The sequence below is a fragment of the Balaenoptera borealis genome (assembly GCF_965194805.1).
Source record: "Balaenoptera borealis genome assembly, contig: HAP1_SCAFFOLD_981, whole genome shotgun sequence".
In the NCBI taxonomy this organism is placed as follows: Eukaryota; Metazoa; Chordata; class Mammalia; order Artiodactyla; family Balaenopteridae; genus Balaenoptera; species Balaenoptera borealis.
Genome location: NW_028123228.1, coordinates 7,735 through 25,297, shown reverse-complemented (window position 1 = coordinate 25,297; position 17,563 = coordinate 7,735). Strand labels below are relative to the sequence as shown.

The 17,563-nt window shown below is 39.3% G+C and overlaps 1 protein-coding gene and 1 long non-coding RNA gene across 2 annotated transcripts in view; one reads left to right on the top strand and one right to left on the bottom strand.

The window, feature by feature from the left end:
- LOC309621775 (uncharacterized protein) overlaps positions 1–1,295 on the bottom strand; it is a 243,846-nt gene extending 242,551 nt beyond the window's left edge. The window contains exon 1 of the mRNA XM_082409122.1: positions 1,273–1,295. Within this exon, the coding sequence (XP_082265248.1) occupies positions 1,273–1,280 (8 nt within the window). The 5' untranslated portion in view covers positions 1,281–1,295. The remainder of the gene's footprint in view (positions 1–1,272) is intronic.
- Positions 1,296–3,086: 1,791 nt separating this feature from the next.
- LOC309621774 lies at positions 3,087–11,355 on the top strand. The gene is made up of 2 exons (XR_014240270.1): positions 3,087–3,889; positions 9,679–11,355. It is a non-coding gene; the product is annotated as an uncharacterized lncRNA (long non-coding RNA).
- Positions 11,356–17,563: the final 6,208 nt, after the last annotated feature.

Below are 17,563 nucleotides of genomic sequence, written 5' to 3'. Positions count from 1 at the left end.
GAGACTGAAGATGCTATTACTTTGCACCAGAGAAGATTTACCCTTTTCTCTGTGAATCAGAGTGGCTGATCATTTCAGTCATTTCAGGAATTTTACTAGGTCAGAACTGGGTTGGAGCTTTAGTTGTCTCATCCTACCTATGATTTTTCCTAATTTGTGGCCTCCCTGGATTTTTGCTGTGAGCCTGACAGGTCTTTGATTCTTCAATAAATACAGTCAGTTATTGACTTCAGTCTTTCAGATGTTTGAATTCAGCTCTTTAGGCTCTCAGTTCTCACAGCTTCAGAGTATGGCAAATGTAAGGAGAGACCAGCTATGTATTTGTTGCCGTTACACTTTCTCAGTGAAAATTTGTCTCATAAACACTGAAACATTGCAGATGATTTCACTTTTTCTGACTCAGCCCCCTTCTTGGGGATGGCACTTCTGGGTTTTTACTGTGAGTCTGGTAGGTCTCTAATTCCTCACTTTGGAAAGTTCTCTCCCTCAGGCATTAGGTATTTAGCTTCCTGCTTTATATAGGTTCAAAAACTGGCAAATGTCTTGAAGAGGAGACCTAATGATTGTCACAGGCCCCTTTATCTAGCGGGATTTGGTTTGTTAGTGCCATGACTGTGCAGGAAATTTCACTCTGCTTTCTTGGCTCAGTCCCCCATCATCCTATACCACCCTGACACTAAGGAAATGTCCTGTGGGGGAAATCGGCTTGACATTCTGCTAGATTTCACTCCATCATACCAGCAAATGAGTTCATCAAAAGGTATGGTGATTTCTCTTTTCCAGTGGAGTATGTCTCCCTACACCAAACCCCTGCTCCAAATCTCTAAATGTCCCTCTCTAGCATATTAGTTGATATTGTTTCTTGATTGCTTCCTTAGCTCGATGATCTTTTATTCAAGTTTGTTTGCTCGTTGCAGCAGGAGTGATGGCCTGTGCCTACCTAGTGCAGGCATGTTATTATGGAGATATGGCTTTGGTCCCAGACACCACAATAAGGAGAATATCATAAGAAAGCAAGTCACACGAGTTGTTTGGTTTCCCAGTGCATGTACAAGTTATGTTTATGCTATACTGTAGTCTATTAAGTGTGCAATAGCATTATGTCTAAAAAAAGTACATATCTTAATTTGAAAGTAGACTTTAAGAATGCTACCCATCATCTGAGCCTTCAGCAAGCTGTAATCTTTTTGCAATAGTAACATCAAAGATCACTGATCACAGATCATGTAACAAGTATAATAGTGAAAAAGTTTGAAATATTGTGAGACTTACCAAAACATGACATAGAGACACGAAGTGAGCAAATGCTGTTGGAAAAATGGCACCACCAGTAGAGCTGCTTGACACAGGGTTGCCACAAACCTTCAATTTGTAAAAAAAAAAAAAGCATTATCTGCAAGGTACAATAAAGTGAAGTGCAATAAAGTGAGGTATGCCTATGCATCCTGCCTCAAAGCAGAAATCCTATTTAGATCACCTTTAATTTCTCTCTATGATATATCAATAGTTTTCTATTCTAATAGGGTTCTTACATTTTTTATTACACTTATTATTAGGTATATGATGTTTTGATGATAATGTAGATGGCATATTTTTTAGTTTTTAATTTTATAACTTTTCAGACACAGAAAAATGTTAGTGGAATTTTTTAATGTTTGGTCTCTTATCTGGCAACTCTTCTAAAAACTAACTGATATTCTAATAAGTTATCTGTAGATGGTTTTGGATTTTCTGTATCCTTAATTATATCAACTATGGAAAGTGACAGTATGATTTCTTCCTTTCTTAGCCTTATATTTCTGATTTCTTTTTCCTGCCTTACTGCTAATGCCATTTAATACTTTTACTAATAGGTTGAATAGAAAAGGTAAGAGTTGGCATTCTTATTTTGTTCCTAATCTTACAGTGGACGTTCTCCACATTTCACTATAAATAGGATGGTGGCTCTAAAGTTTTTTGTAGTTTCCCTTTGCTATGAGTTTTTAATCATACATAATTATTGAATTTTATCAAATGCTTTATCTGACTATACTGATATGATCATATACATTTTCTCCTTTATTTTATGGATGTGGTGCATGACATTTATTGATATTTGAATGTTAACTCACCTTGCATTTCTGGAGTAAAACAACTTGGTAGGAATTCACACACACACACACACACACACACACACACACACACACATTCACTCACTCACACACTCTACATTTGATTGTCTAACATTTTGTGTATGATTTTTGCTTCTGTATACATAAGGGAGATGGGCCTATTTTCTTTTCTCATAATTGTCCTTTTAATTAGTGAATAGTATATAGAGGGTAGAGATTTAAAAGACCTTTTAAAAGGTCTTCTTCTTCTGTGATATAATACAATACAGTATTACTCCATTTTTTAAAAATGACCTTTTTCATTTTCAAATAATTTCAAATCTGCAGAAAAGATACAAACAGAGTTCCCTTTACCTCTCTCCCAGTTTTTCCTATTGCTAACATCTTATACTACCATAGTATATTTTTCAAAATTAAAAAGCCAACATTTATACATTACTATTAACTAAACTTAAGACTTTTTTTGGATTTCACCAGTTTTCCTGTTAATGACCTTTTTCTGTTCTAGGACCCAATCCAGTATATCACATTCCACTTAGTTAGTTGTCATGTCTCCTTAGTCTTCTCTGGTCTATGACAGTTCCTCATTCCTTCCTTGTTTTTCATGATTTTGACAGTCTTGAGGAATATTTGTCTGATATTTTGTAGAATTGTTCTCAGTCTGGGTTTGGCTGATGTTTTTCTCATGATTCGACTGGAGTTATAGGTTTTGACGAAGAATACCGCAGAAGCGAAGTAACCGTCTCATCACATCATAACAGAGAGTATGTAGTGTCTCCGTGACATCACTGGTGATGTGAAACATCATCACTTGCATAACATGGTGTTTGCTTGGTTTCTCCACTGTAAAGTTACTTTTTCTCCCATTTTATACTGTCTTTGGAATTCAATCATTAAGGCCAGCCCAGGACTGGACTTAAGGGGAAGATTAAGCTTCACCTCCACCTCCTTGGGGAGGAGATGGATGCCGGGGGGGGGCGGGGGGGAGGTTACCTACATATGGAATTCTTCTGTTGGCAAGATTTGTCTTCTCCCTCCCTCCTATTATTTATTTATTTATACACTCATTTATTTACTCCATTATGTTTTAATATGGATTCTTTATAATCTATATACATAATTACAACCTTAAAAACCTCTGGTTCCCCCACTGACATATAAACTTTTTGAGGAAAGGCTCTGTTTCTTTTTTATTTTTGTACACTCTATGCGTTTAGCATAGTCCCCTAATTTATAGTGGACTTCCAGTAATTATTTTTTAATGGATATCTTTCCACTTCAACTGAAAAGTACCCTTTCCTTATATAATAGCATTCTAAATCCAAAATAAAAGTAGATTTTAAAATAAGTAAAAGTAAACTCATGCATGATCACCCTGTAATAAGTATGTAAAAAAGCAAAGGGTACTGCAGAAATAACTTAACCATTTGAGTTGGATGTGTCTCCAAAAAATATTGAAGCCACATTTGGAAAGAAATTACAGTATTTGATAAGCCAAGGATATGACCTGCTGTGTGCTTTCTCTTTTTTGTTCAGATCACCAAAGGAGATTAAGACCCCGTTTTCTCCCTTCTCTGGAAAATTATCATCTGATGCAGTCACTCAGATAACAACAGAGAGTCCAGGAAAAACCATGTTTTCATCTGAGATTTTTGTTAATGCTGAAGATCGTGGACATGATATTCCAGACCTCAGTACACAGAAGTTGGGCAAAGTTCCTGTCAAGTTTGCTTCATCATCTTCAGTCCAACAGATTACTGTTCTTCATGGCACAGATGGTAAGAGAATTTTAGGTCACATTACCAACTTTTGTGTGTCATTAACTAAGAAATTTCTTGATTGGGTCTTTCTAGTTAGAAAACCTAATTTTAATTTTAAGCATTAGGTTGTACATGATTAAAACATCTTTTATTTACATAGCTATGAAGAGAATATAATTTATTATGTTTTTACTTCAATTTCTAGTGAAGTTAACAACCTATGTGAAACTCATGCTACTTGTGGCTGACGTATTTTCAACTCATAATACTTGTCATAAGAATGCAAGTAGTTCATGAAAACATAAAAACTATAGAGGTTCAATTTTAGGGAGGTAGATAACTATTTGGCATTGTTTCTTTTACTATTGTTTTGCATGATACAGTGAACAGATAGCAAACACAATACCAGTCTATTTCTTGCTCAAGAAACGTTGAGCAGGGACCCAGGTTGACTGTGACTCTGCTTTCTTTAAAACATGGAACCTTGGATTCATCATCATAGTCAACTGGAAGGGACGAAAAGCATGGAGGAGCACATGTTGGGAGGCTTTTATGGGCTAGGCCTAGGTGTGGCCCACATCACTTTCCACTGACTAGGAATAGTTTAGCTGTGCTTTCCAGGATGAAGAAGAAATGAGTTTTGGTGAACAGCTAGCAATTTCTACCATAAGGTCTACATTTAGAGTGTTCCTATGCTATCATGACAGTGATATTTTTATAGTGCTTATACTATATAACATTCAAAATTATAGCAAGTTATTTTCTTTTTCAGACCAGTAACTGGAAAGTTAAGTTCCCATTCTACCTCCAAATGAGGGTGGGAACTTTCAATTACTAATTTTAAAGTATTCAACAGTTTGTACAAATCTATTCAAAATATATTTTAAGTTTTCCTACTTGTGCAAAAAGTTTATCTGTCTGTAGGTATAAATGGAATATGCCTAAATGTATAAAGAAAATTGCTTAGTTCCACATGTAAATTGCACTGAATTTAATTTGAATAAATACATTTATATGTTGAAATGGTTATATTTCTTTTCTTTTTTTTTTTTTTACTTTTATTTATTTTATTTTTGGCTGTGTTGGGTCTTCATCGCTGCGTGCAGCCTTTCTCTAGTTGCGGCGAGCGGGGGCTACTCTTCGTTGCGGTGCACGGGCTTCTCATTGCGGTGGCTTCTCTTGTGGTGGAGCACGGGCTCTAGGCGCGTGGGCTTCGGTGCATGGGCTCAGTAGTTGTGGCTCGCGGGCTCTAGAGCGCAGGCTCAGTAGTTGTGGCACATGGGCTTAGTTGCTCCGCGGCATGGGGGATCTTCCCGGACCAGGGCTGGCACCCGTGTCCCCTGCATTGGCAGGCGGATCCTTAACCACTGCGCTATCAGGGAAACCCGAGATGGTTATATTTCTTATACATTTTTATTGTGATATAAAATTATGCCCCCCAAATGTATAGTCTAATCAATATCACACAGAACACCTTTAATGTGTCAGTTACCTATTGCCACCGTGATACTGTATAAGAACCTCGAAAATCTCAGTGCTTTATAACAACAGACATTTGCTTTCCTCACTCATGGGCTTATGAGTCAGTTGGAGTTTGGCATCAGGATGCAAAAACGGTTTGGGTCTGTTCCACATGCCTTGTACTGAAACCCAGGCTACTCTGGGTATGCTGTTTTCATGTTGGTGGCAGAGCACAGGAGAGGAAATCCAACTGTGAAAGTGTATTTTATACCTCTTCTGACATCAAATGGATCGGTCTACATAGAGCCCACAGTTCACGGTCTTACCTTTACATACAGGTACTTGGTAGAAAAGACTCCTTTAAAAGAGAAATATTATTTGGTTTAATAATAAAAGATTTTTAACTCTGTGGATTCAGAAGTAAAATTTTAAAAATATTTTAAAAGTATACAGAATAGCATGTTGAATTTATGACTATGTGTCCACTGCTCTGAATTAACAAATTAAGAGTAATATGCTATATGTTTATATTTAGTTCCATTTGCAAGTTTTTTGAAGGAATAAAGTTTATGGTTGGACTTTCTTCTTTACCCTTCTGCAGTCCTTTCTTTCTCTCCCAGGAACAACCATTATTTGCTGAATAGTCGCTTCTTCCCCCAGAGATAGGCAGTCCAAAGTAACTTTAAGACTTCTGCATCCAAACAGAAAGTTGTTGAGAATTTCAAAAAGCCACTTATCTTGCCTCTGAATTCTCCATCTCCACATGGTAGCCATTCTTGCCCTGGGTCCATTGTAATTCTGCCCAATTGTTGTTGTCCATTTTCTGCAAACTTTGAACTAAATGGTAAATTTAACCATCACCACCAAGCTTTATATACACTGGTGGAGGAAGAAAACTACTAAGTCAATATTCTAACAATAATGACTACAGCAACGTCCAAAGAGAAGTAGAGGCTACAGCCTATTTTTCCTGTTATTTAAATTCTTCCAGCCTCTATACATTTCTTCATTCTCCTTGAATTCAGCCAGGTTCTCATTGGCTGGGGCTTTGCCTGATAGGTTGGTACAAGTATTCCTAAGTAGTCTAAGGCTTTGCTAGCCCTGCATAGGTTTAAGGTCATTTTTTGTTAATTTCTATGACCAGGCTTGGTAAAGTGGTCCCCTAGGTGTAAGCCATACTCCTACTGACTTTCTTCTTTTAAGGTAACCTTATTTCTCCCTGATAGTTAAGGTCAATTGTAGTTTTAGTCAACACTATGGCATCCTATTCCCTGTATTGTTTCAGTGACATAAAGAATGTAAAATGACTAGATGGCTCCTGTCTCCCGGTAGAAGTGCCCCTCCCTTATTTCTAAGATCTTCCATCAAACAAAGCAGAGTCACAGAGATAGAAAGCAAAAGATTTTAAAGGCTTCTGCCTTTGTTCCTAAATATATGCATTCTGTCTGTAGGATAGGCAAGTGCCATATGTGGTTCTGAGCACATGCCGTATTTGGCAAGCTAGCATTCCAGCCTCAGAAAGTGATGCCTCCCAGCTTGTGCCATGACAGTTATCAGTAAATTGTTCACTCGCTTTTTTGTTTTTGAGTTTACCATAGCTGTGGGTGATCAGGCTTGTGAGGAGAACAGTGACTCCCTTTAGGCATCAGCCTGTTGTCTCATTTCCTTCACTATGAAGTCAGTTCCTTGGTTGGAAGCAGGGTACTAGTAATATGGATTCCATGTCAAATCATCAGAATGATGGAGTGGTCAAGGATGGTAACACAATTCTAAGTAATATAAAAGTTGTTATTGCGTCCAGAATGAAGGAGATCTCATTCTACTCTGGGACTATCAGACTCTGTCTAGAGTATTTTGATTTTTATAAACTAGACATGGGCAACTAGGAGTCCATCTAGAGGTGATTACAGGATGCAAGAGAAGACCATGGTCCATAAGGATAAACTGAAGAAGCTGTTGTGTTTAATCAGGAGAAGTGGTAGCTATCTACAAAATTCTATTTGAATGAGCAGTACAACCCCATGAATACTGAGGAGTAACCTAAACAAGAATTTTATAGGACTCATGTGATGGCAATACTAATCCTTTGTGTAGGCATAGAAAAGGAGAGTAGACTAAAAGGAGGGATGGGATATTTCTGAATGGGAAAATTGAATATTTAAAGATGTCATTTATTCCCAAATGAATTTAAACTCTAATGTAATTCTACTCAAAATTCTAATGGAATTGTTCTTTTGAACTTGTTTAATTGATCTTAAGTTTTTTCCGGAAGACTAATAAAGAAAATACTGGAAAAGAAGAGTAATGGGGAGGATAAATTTTAGCAGCAGCCGGTGGAGTGTTTTAATGGGATGCCTGGAAGTTGCAGACATTATTCTCACCCTTGACCTATGGGCCCAGACTTAGTCATATGTCCATACATGTCTGCAAGGGAGATTGGGAAATACAGTGTACAGATGAGCAGTATGTACCCAGCTAAATATCAAAATGCTGTTACAGAGAGAGAGAGAGTTTCTACCACATCATGAAAGAAAAACAAGTGTATAGAAAAAGATTTCAGGGACTTCCCTGGTGGCGCAGTGGTTAAGAATCCACCTGCCAGTGCAGGGGACACGGGTTCGAGCCCTGGTCCGGGAAGATCCCACATGCCGCAGAGCAACTAAGCCCGTGTGCCACAACTACTGAGCCTGTGCTCTAGAGCCTGCGAGCCACAACTACTGAGCCCATGCTCCACAACTACTGAAGCCTGCGTGCCTAGAGCCTGTGCTCCACAACAAGAGAAGCCACTGCAGTGAGAAGAGTGAGAAGCTCGCGCACCACAACGAACAGTAGCCCCCCCACACCGCAACTAGAGAAAGCCCGCGTGCAGCAATGAAGACCCAATGAAGCAAAAAAATAAGAAGAAGAAGAAAAAGATTTCATCTTCTATAATAATCAAATTACTACCATGTCACAGACATTTTAGAAAGAATTTTAGCAGTTAGTATTTAAAAAAAAGAAACTTTATAAATGACATAATTTTTCACTCTGAAATCAGAAAACTTATGTGAAATGGGGCAGCAGGGGAGAATGGGTATGCTATAAACAGGAAGTCTTTATTACAGAATTCTTTATTATTGAAAATTTAATCCAGCCTAAATTTTTAACATTATGAGAAGGGTTAAATACACTTAATGTGTAGTAGAATGATAAAAAATGTGACGATAGGAAATAAAATGAATATTTTATTATCAATGTAAAGTAGAAAAACTGAATTCCACATTATACATACTATACACAACTATGTAAACAAATAAGAAATACAGAGGAAAGACCTGTAGAAATACATTAAAATATTAATAATAGTTATCTTTGAGTGGTAAGACTTTGTCTTTTTTATTTCTGTGTATTTTTTTAATATTGAGAAGTTATACTTTTTTAATGGGAAACTTATTTTGAAAATCTGCCACATAGAAGAGAATTAGATTTACTTTCTATGACTCTGGAGGGAGAACCTTCAAAGATCAGTAGTAGGGGTTAACAACGACCAGGTTTGGGTTCAATATAAGATAAAGTGTTTCTTAGTTAGAGCCATCTAAATATGGAATAGATTGCTAGGAAGTCGTCTTCTCAATGAATCCTACCCTTACCACTCTATTTAAACTGCATCCTGCTGCAATTTCCCAAATACTTCTAATCTTCCTCAGCATTTTCTAATTTTTGGGGGGGGAGTGGCTGTTTTGGGTCTTTGTTGCTGCACACGGGCTTTCCCTAGCTGTGGTGAGTAGGGGCTACTCTTCGTTGTGGTGCATGGGTTTCTTATTGTGGTGGCTTCTCCTGTTGCAGAGCGTGGGCTCTAGGCGCACAGGCTTCAGTAGTTGCAGCACGAGGGCTCAGTACTCGCAGCACAAGGGCCCTAGAGCACGTGGGCTTCAGTAGTTGCGGCACATGGGCTCAGTAGTTGTGGCGCTCGGGCTCTAGGGCGGGCGGGCTTTGGTAGTTGTGGCACGCAGGCTCAGTAGTTGTGGTGCACAGGCTTAGTTGCTCCACAGCATGTGAGATCTTCCCAGACCAGGTATCGAACCCCTGTCCCCTGCATTGGCAGGCAGATTCTTAACCCACTGCACCACCAGGGAAGTCCCAGTATTTTCTAATTTTTTATGTCACTAATAATTTATAAAAATACTAGATGATTTACTTATTTAGTATGCTAATTGTTTACTGTCTATCTCCCTCTTCTAGAATGCTAGTTTACTGATACATTCCAAGAATCTTGACCACTGCTTGGCACATTAAAGGTGCTTAATATTTGTTCAGTTAATTAATAAATGTTTTCTTATTAATTATTCTGATCTTTATGTCCTTAGGCCAGCCTTTACTGTTGCCATATAAGCCTTCTGGTAGTACAAAGATGTACTATGTTCCCCAATTAAGACAAATTCCTTCATCTCTGGATTCCAAGTCAGACACCACCATTGAGAGCTCACACTCAGGTATTATGCAGAAATTATTCAAAATTTTATTTTTTGAAATTTTATTTGTGGATTGGCTGTTTAATTCTGGATGACATATGAAAGCTCAGTGCTCTTTAATCTTTAAGTGAAACATGGAGATTTTCATGACACAGGCTCTGGTTCAGATAGGTGAGTTATTTGGTCAGATGTATTGTGTACACTCAAACATTTGATAAATATTTGAAGAAAATTGTATGAACAGTTACTTGTTTGGGTTAGTGGACTCCATCTAGGACAAAGGTTTCCAAGTTTTCTCTGTTCACAGTCACCTTAGTGTTTGGGTGATTTCTTTTCTCATCATCGTGGGGATATAAATCATCAGCAGCATATAAATACATGAAGTATTTTTTCAGACACTAAGCTATTATGTTATTAGGGTATAAAAATACTTAGCGTTTTGATCTTACAGCTTAATAAGCAAAAATATTTTTCGTTTTGTGTTTGAAAGAAAACATTTTACTTTGTTCAGAAATATGCATAATTACTTGCTAACGAGATATGTGTGGCTATTAGGGCACAGTTTCTCAAACCTTGAGATGAGATTGGACACAACCACCCTCATTTATTGCTTTTGTTACAGAAACCGTCAAAAATCCAACTCTGCAGAGATACAGACAGCAGCATTGAAAGGAATGTAGCAGTATCTAATGTTGAAACTTTAAACTATCTTTAGCGATTAGTTTTTGTCCTGTACACCAGATATTACATATCACTCTTTCTCTAGAATTTTAAAATATCCCACAACATCCCTGTGAGATCACCACAATAGAACTGCAGATTTAGAAAATGAATAGCATCCTGTGGAGGAACTGAATAAATATTTTCTGTGGAAAATTATAAGGATACAGAGTTGGTATGGTGCGGGGTTTTGATTGTTGGGATAACATATTGATTGGTCCACAGGAGTTGACTTGGTTCAGTTTAGATATAAATTGTTCATGATTTGTCAATAGACATCTTTATAGGTGTAGAAATTAAAAAGAAAGTAGTTGTCCCTGGTCTTACGCAGATTTTCTGTTAATTTTAAGAGGACCCAACTAGTATCTAATGGTAACTGAGTTAAAGCCCCGATATAATTGCTCCTGATTTCCCACTGTGATGCCACTGAAAAAAAGAACCACAAAATGCTCATATGTTAGGATTGATTATGAAGCCTATAACCAGGAACTGGAAGAAATTTTCACTACCTGCATGGCTATGATTTTAAAAACTCACTTAGTGGCTACGAGACATAAAACAAGCTTACTTAATTGATTGTAGGTAGGAAAATCTTTTATCTCAGTCTCACTTTCAGCCCCCTAGTTCAGAAGACAGAATGTACCAATAGAAGTCTAATCAGGTGTTCCAGTATTTTTTGAGGCCTCCTGTGTACTTCTATTCATTTACATCCTAACTCTTCCCTTTGGAGACATTAACTTTGAGAAAAATTGGACAGTAGTGGGAAGAGGAAATGACTCAGGGATGGTACACTGTATCCTGAGAAATACTGTCCGTATAAATAAAGTACTGAATGCATCAGTTAGACAAGAAGAGATCTGTTGGCTATATATACTTGAGGTTGTCATTTATCATGTTCTGCATCTATTCTGAGAGTGAGGGAGTTGACAGTAGAAAATAATAGTTTCTTAGACCAGTAGAGCTGATCTAGATGAAAGCCTAGGAATTGTTCTGATAGATAGTGTCTATTAGTATGTTGTGATTCTATAGATACTAGAAAGATCCAACTAGAGTTTGGGGCCAAGGGCAAGTCATAAACCATTGCAGATATTTGGACCAAATAATTTCTCCTCAGTTGAGAATGAGTAAACAATTGAACTCATAAAATTCTTTTAGAGACAAAAACAAAGGGACTTCCCTGGTGGCGCAGTGGTTAAGAATCCGCCTGCCAATACAGAGGACACGGGTTCCAGCCCTGGTCCGGGAAGATCCCACATGCCACAGAGCAACTAAGCCTGTGCGCCACAACTACTGAGCCTGCGCTTTAGAGCCTGCGAGCCACGACTACTGAAGCCCGCATGCCTAGAGCCCGTGCTCCACAACAAGAGAAGCCACTGCAATGAGAAGCCCGCGCACTGCAACGAAATGTAGCCCCCGCTCGCCGCAACTAGAGGAAGCCCGTGCACAGCACCGAAGACCCTACACAGGCAAAAATAAAAATAAATAAATTAAAAACAAAACAAAAACAAAAAAAACAAGGCAAAGGTAACCTCGCAAAGAAAGAGATAGATGTTAGAGATTTACTCATTAGGTCAAGTAACACTCTGAAGTAGTAACAGGATTTCATTTATATCTGACAGTAAGTTCTGTGAAGATAGGTACTATGTCTTTTTTTTTGTAAGCCATTTTATACCTCATACCAATATATAATATAGATGTTATTTTTATATTCATTTAAAGACATTTAAATATTTTGTGTACTAGTACTGTCAATAGGAGCAAAAAGCCATGGGGAGAGAACTGGTTGGGATTTTTAAAACAAAGTGAGGAGTTAATAGCAGAAAAAAATGGTGGAGTAAAGACCTCCAACATTTTGCCCTGTGATAAAAGCAACAGAATTTTGGCAAAACTTTATGGAAAACTTTTCCAAAACTCGAAATTAACCAAAGGCTTGTAGCTTTTGTAGTAAGCATTTATTCAAGAAAAATGGCTGAACCTTGATAAGAATAGTAAGCTTGTGGCATTTTACCTTGCCCTATTCTCATTGCCACACTCAGCTCAGTGATAACCTTGAAAAATATCAGCCTGCATTCCCAGGACTGGAGGGAGCAGAACAGAGCTGGACCTCTTTCACAATTTCATTCCCAAAGAATTGTCAGTATTTGATCTGTCTGATGGCTCTCTGGAAGACTCCACTCAAAAGGCTTATCTTTATTTGACCTTACCCAGAGCTATCCAGTGCGTATGAGCCTCTGTGTCTATGTGTGAGGTGTTTGTCAAATAACACTTACAGGCAAGTGTTTTATTTTAGTTTCTTAAATATTTATTTATTTTATTTATTTATTTTGGCTGCGCCGGGTCTTAGTTGCACCACTCAGGATCTTCGTTGCGGCATGCGGACTCCTTAGTTGCAGGACTTAGTTCCCTGACCAGGGATCGATCCCGGGGCCCCTGCATTGGGAGCCCGGAGTCTTACCCCCTAGACCACCAGGGAAGTCCCCAGGCAACTGTTTTAATGTCACAATGCAGGAGGCAGTGGATAACACTTTAGACAAACAATAGACTAACCAAAAGCTTTAACGGAAAAACTGAGGATGAGATGTCCATAGATATTTTGAAAAGCATTGATATATTCCTAGGACTCTAGAAGACCACAAGTGTGCACAGGCCTGAGTGCATGCTCAGGAAAGATCTGAGAGGGGCCTACCCTTTACCTTTGGCTGCCCTTGAGGCTCTGGGCAAGAAGAAAGGGAAGGCTAAGGCAGAATTGATAACTCCCTGCCCTCAGCATTGATGGCTATGTGCACGTAGTCCCTCGGCAAAGACTGGGAGATTTATTGTTTCTAGATGTTTAAGGATACCTCCATCTAGGCATTAGCTGACCACTAAGCTAGTTGAGTGGCAGCTTCAGTAGACTTCATAGAATTTGTTCAGAAAAGTTACTTAAAAAAAAAACAGCGTAAAGCAACAGCAGGAAACTGTAGGGAGGTAGTAGACTCTGATTTCCAGGGTTGTCACATTATATTTTTTAAGATGTCGAGTTTTCAACAAAAAGTTACAAGATATGGAAATTCAAAGTAAAAACAAAATATATGGACCATACAAAAGTTTAGAAACTGTCTGTGAGGAATCTCAGACATTGGACTTACTAAATGAAGATGTTAAAATAGCTATTTAAAATATGTTCAAAGAACTAAATGAAACCATGTCTAAAGAAGTATAGGGAGAGGGGCAAGATGGCGGAAGAGTAAGACGAGGAGATCACCTTCCTTCCCACAGATACAGTAGAAATACATCTACACGTGGAACTGCTCCTACAGAACACCCACTGAACGCTGGCAGAAGACGTCAGAACTCCCAAAAGGCAAGAGACTCCCCACGTACTTGGGTAGGGCAAAAGAAAAAAGAAAAAACAGAGACAAAAGAATAGGGACAGGACCTGCACCAGTGGGAGGGAGCTGTGAAGGAGGAAAGGTTTCCACACACTAGGAAGCCCCTTCACGGGCAGAGACTGTGGGTGGCAGAGGGGGGAAGCTTCGGAGCCACGGAGGAGAGCGCAGCCACAGGGGTGCGGAGGGCAAAGCGGAGAGATTCCCGCACGGAGGAGCGGTGCTGAGTGGCACTCACCAGCCCGAGAGGCTTGTCTGCTCAGCCGCTGGGGCGGGTGGGGGCTGGGAGCTGAGGCTCGGGCTTCGGTGCTAGCCGAGAGGGAGTCCGGGAAAAAGTCTGCAGCTGCCAAAGAGGCAAGAGACTTTTTCTTGCCTCTTTGTTTCGTGGCGCGCAAGGAGAGGGGATTCAGAGCGCCGCCTAAACGAGCTCCAGAGACGGGCGCGAGCCGCGGCTATAAGCGCGGACCCCAGAGGCGGGCGCGAGCCGTGGCTAACAGCGCGGACCCCAGAGACGGGCGTGAGCCGCGGTTATCAGCGTGGACCCCAGAGACGGGCGGGAGACGCTAAGGCTGCTGCTGCCGCCACCAAGAAGCCTGTGTGCGAGCACAGGTCACTCTACACACCGCCCCTCCCGGGAGCCTGTGCAGCTCGCCACTGCCAGGGTCCCGTGATCCAGGGACAACTTCGCCGGGAGAACGCACGGCGCGCCTCAGGCTGCTGCAACGTCACGCCGGCCTCTGCTGCCGCAGGCTTGCCCCGCCTCCTCCATACCGCTCCCTCCCCCCGGCCTGAGTGAGCCAGAGCTCCCGAAGCAGCTGCTTCTTTAACCCCGTCCTGTCTGGGCGGGGAACAGACGCCCTCAGGCGACCTACACGCAGAGGCGGGTCCAAATCCAAAGCTGAACTCCGGGAGCTGTACGAACAAAGAAGAGAAAGGGAAGTCTCTCCCAGCAGCCTCAGAAGCAGTGGGTTAAAGCTCCACAAACAACTTGATGTGCCTGCATCTGTTGAATACCTGAATAGACAACGAATCATCCCAAATTCAAGAGGTGGACTTTGGGAGCAGAATATATTAATTTTTCCCCTTTTCCTTTTTTTGTGAGTGTATATGTGTATGCTTCTGGGTGAGATTTTGTCTGTATAGCTTTGCTTTCACCATTAGTCCTAGGGTTAGGTCCGTCCATGTTTTTTTTCTTTGTTTTTTTGTTCACTCAAAAAAATTTTTTTTCCTAATAAATGTTTTCTTAATATTTTTTCCCTTATTTTCTATTTTTAGAAATTAAAAAAAAATTTTAATAAGTTTTTTCATATTTTTTATTTTAAAAAATTAAACATTTTTTCTTAATAAATTTTTTTCTTAATAATTTTTTTCTTATTTTTTACTACAAAAAATTAATAAATCTATTTTTAAAAATTAAAAAAAATTTTTTTTCTGAATACATTTATTCTTAATTTTTTTTCTTATTTTTTATTATAATAGCTTTATTTTATTTTATTTTATCCTCTTTCTTTCTTTCTTTCTATTTTTTTCTCCTTTTTATTCTGAGCCATGTGGACGAAAGGCTCTTGGTGCTCCAGCCAGGCATCAGGGCTGTGCCTCTGAGGTGGGAGAGCCAACTTCAGGACACTGGTCCACAAGAGACCTCCCTTCTCCACGTAACATCAAACGGTGAAAATCTCTCAGAGACCTCCATCTCAACATCAAGACCCAGCTTAACTCAACGACCAGCAAGCTACAGTGCTGGACACCCTATGCCAAACAACTAGCAAGACAGGAATACAGCCCCATCCATTAGCAGAGAGGCTGCCTAAAATCATAATAAGGCCACAGACACCCCAAAACACACCACCAGACGTGGACGTGCCCACCAGAAAGACAAAATCCAACCTCATCCACCAGAACACAGGCACTAGTCCCCTCCACCAGGAAGCCTACACAACCCACTGAACCAACCTTAGCCACTGGGGACAGATACCAAAAGCAACGGGAACTACGAACCTGCAGCCTGTGAAAAGGAGACCCCAAACACAGTAAGATAAGCAAAATGAGAAGACAAAAAACCACACAGCAGGTGAAGGAGCAGGGTCAAAACACACCAGACCTAACAGATGAAGAGGAAATAGGCAGTCTACCTGAAAAAGAATTCAGAATAATGATAGTAAAGATGATCCAAAATCTTGGAAATAGAATAGACAAAATGCAAGAAACATTTAACAAGGACGTAGAAGAACTAGAGAGGAACCAAGCAACGATGAAAAACACAATAAATGAAATTAAAAATACTCTAGACGGGATCAATAGCAGAATAACTGAGGCAGAAGAACGGATAAGTGACCTGGAAGATAAAATAGTGGAAATAACTACTGCAGAGCAGAATAAAGAAAAAAGAATGAAAAGAACTGAGGACAGTCTCAGAGACCTCTGGGACAACATTAAACGCACCAACATTCGAATTATAGGGGTCCCAGAAGAAGAAGAGAAAAAGAAAGGGACTGAGAAAATATTTGAAGAGATTATAGTTGAAAACTTCCCTAATATGGGAAAGGAAATAGTTAATCAAGTCCTGGAAGCACAGAGAGTCCCATACAGGATAAATCCAAGGAGAAACATGCCAAGACACATATTAATCAAACTATCAAAAATTAAATATAAAGAAAGCATATTAAGAGCAGCAAGGGAAAAACAACAAATAACACACAAGGGAATCCCCATAAGGTTAACATCTGATCTTTCAGCAGAAACTCTGCAAGCCAGAAGGGAGTGGCAGGATATACTTAAAGTCATGAAGGAGAAAAACCTACAACCAAGGTTACTCTACCCAGCAAGGATCTCATTCAGATTCGATGGAGAAATGAAAACCTTTACAGACAAGCAAAAGCTGAGAGAGTTCAGCACCACCAAACCAGCTTTACAACAAATGCTAAAGGAACTTCTCTAGGCAAGAAACACAAGAGAAGGAAAACACCTACAATAACAAACATAAACTATTTAAGAAAATGGGAATAGGAACATACATATCAATAATTACCTTAAATATAAATGGATTAAATGCTCCCACCAAAAGACACAGACTGGCTGAATGGATACAAAAGCAAGACCCATATATATGCTGTCTACAAGAGACCCACTTCAGACCTAGAGACACATACAGACTGAAAGTGAGGGGATGGAAAAAGATATTCCATGCAAATGGAAATCAAAAGAAAGCTGGAGTAGCAATTCTCATATCAGACAAAATAGACTTTAAAATAAAGACTATTACAAGAGACAAAGAAGGACACTATATAATGATCAAGGGATCGATCCAAGAAGAAGATATAACAATTGTAAACATTTATGCACCCAACATAGGAGCACCTCAGTACATAAGGCAAATACTAACAGCCATAAAAGGGGAAATCGACAGCAACACAATCATAGTAGGGGACTTTAACACCCCACTTTCACCAATGGACAGATCATCCAAAATGAAAATAAATAAGGAAACACGAGCTTTAAATGATACATTAAACAAGATGGACTTAATTGATATTTATAGGACATTCCACCCAAAAACAACAGAATACACATTTTTCTCAAGTGCTCATGGAACATTCTCCAGGATAGATCATATCTTGGGTCACAAAACAAGCCTTGGTAAATTTAAGAAAATTGAAATCGTATCAAGTATCTTTTCTGACCACAACGCTATG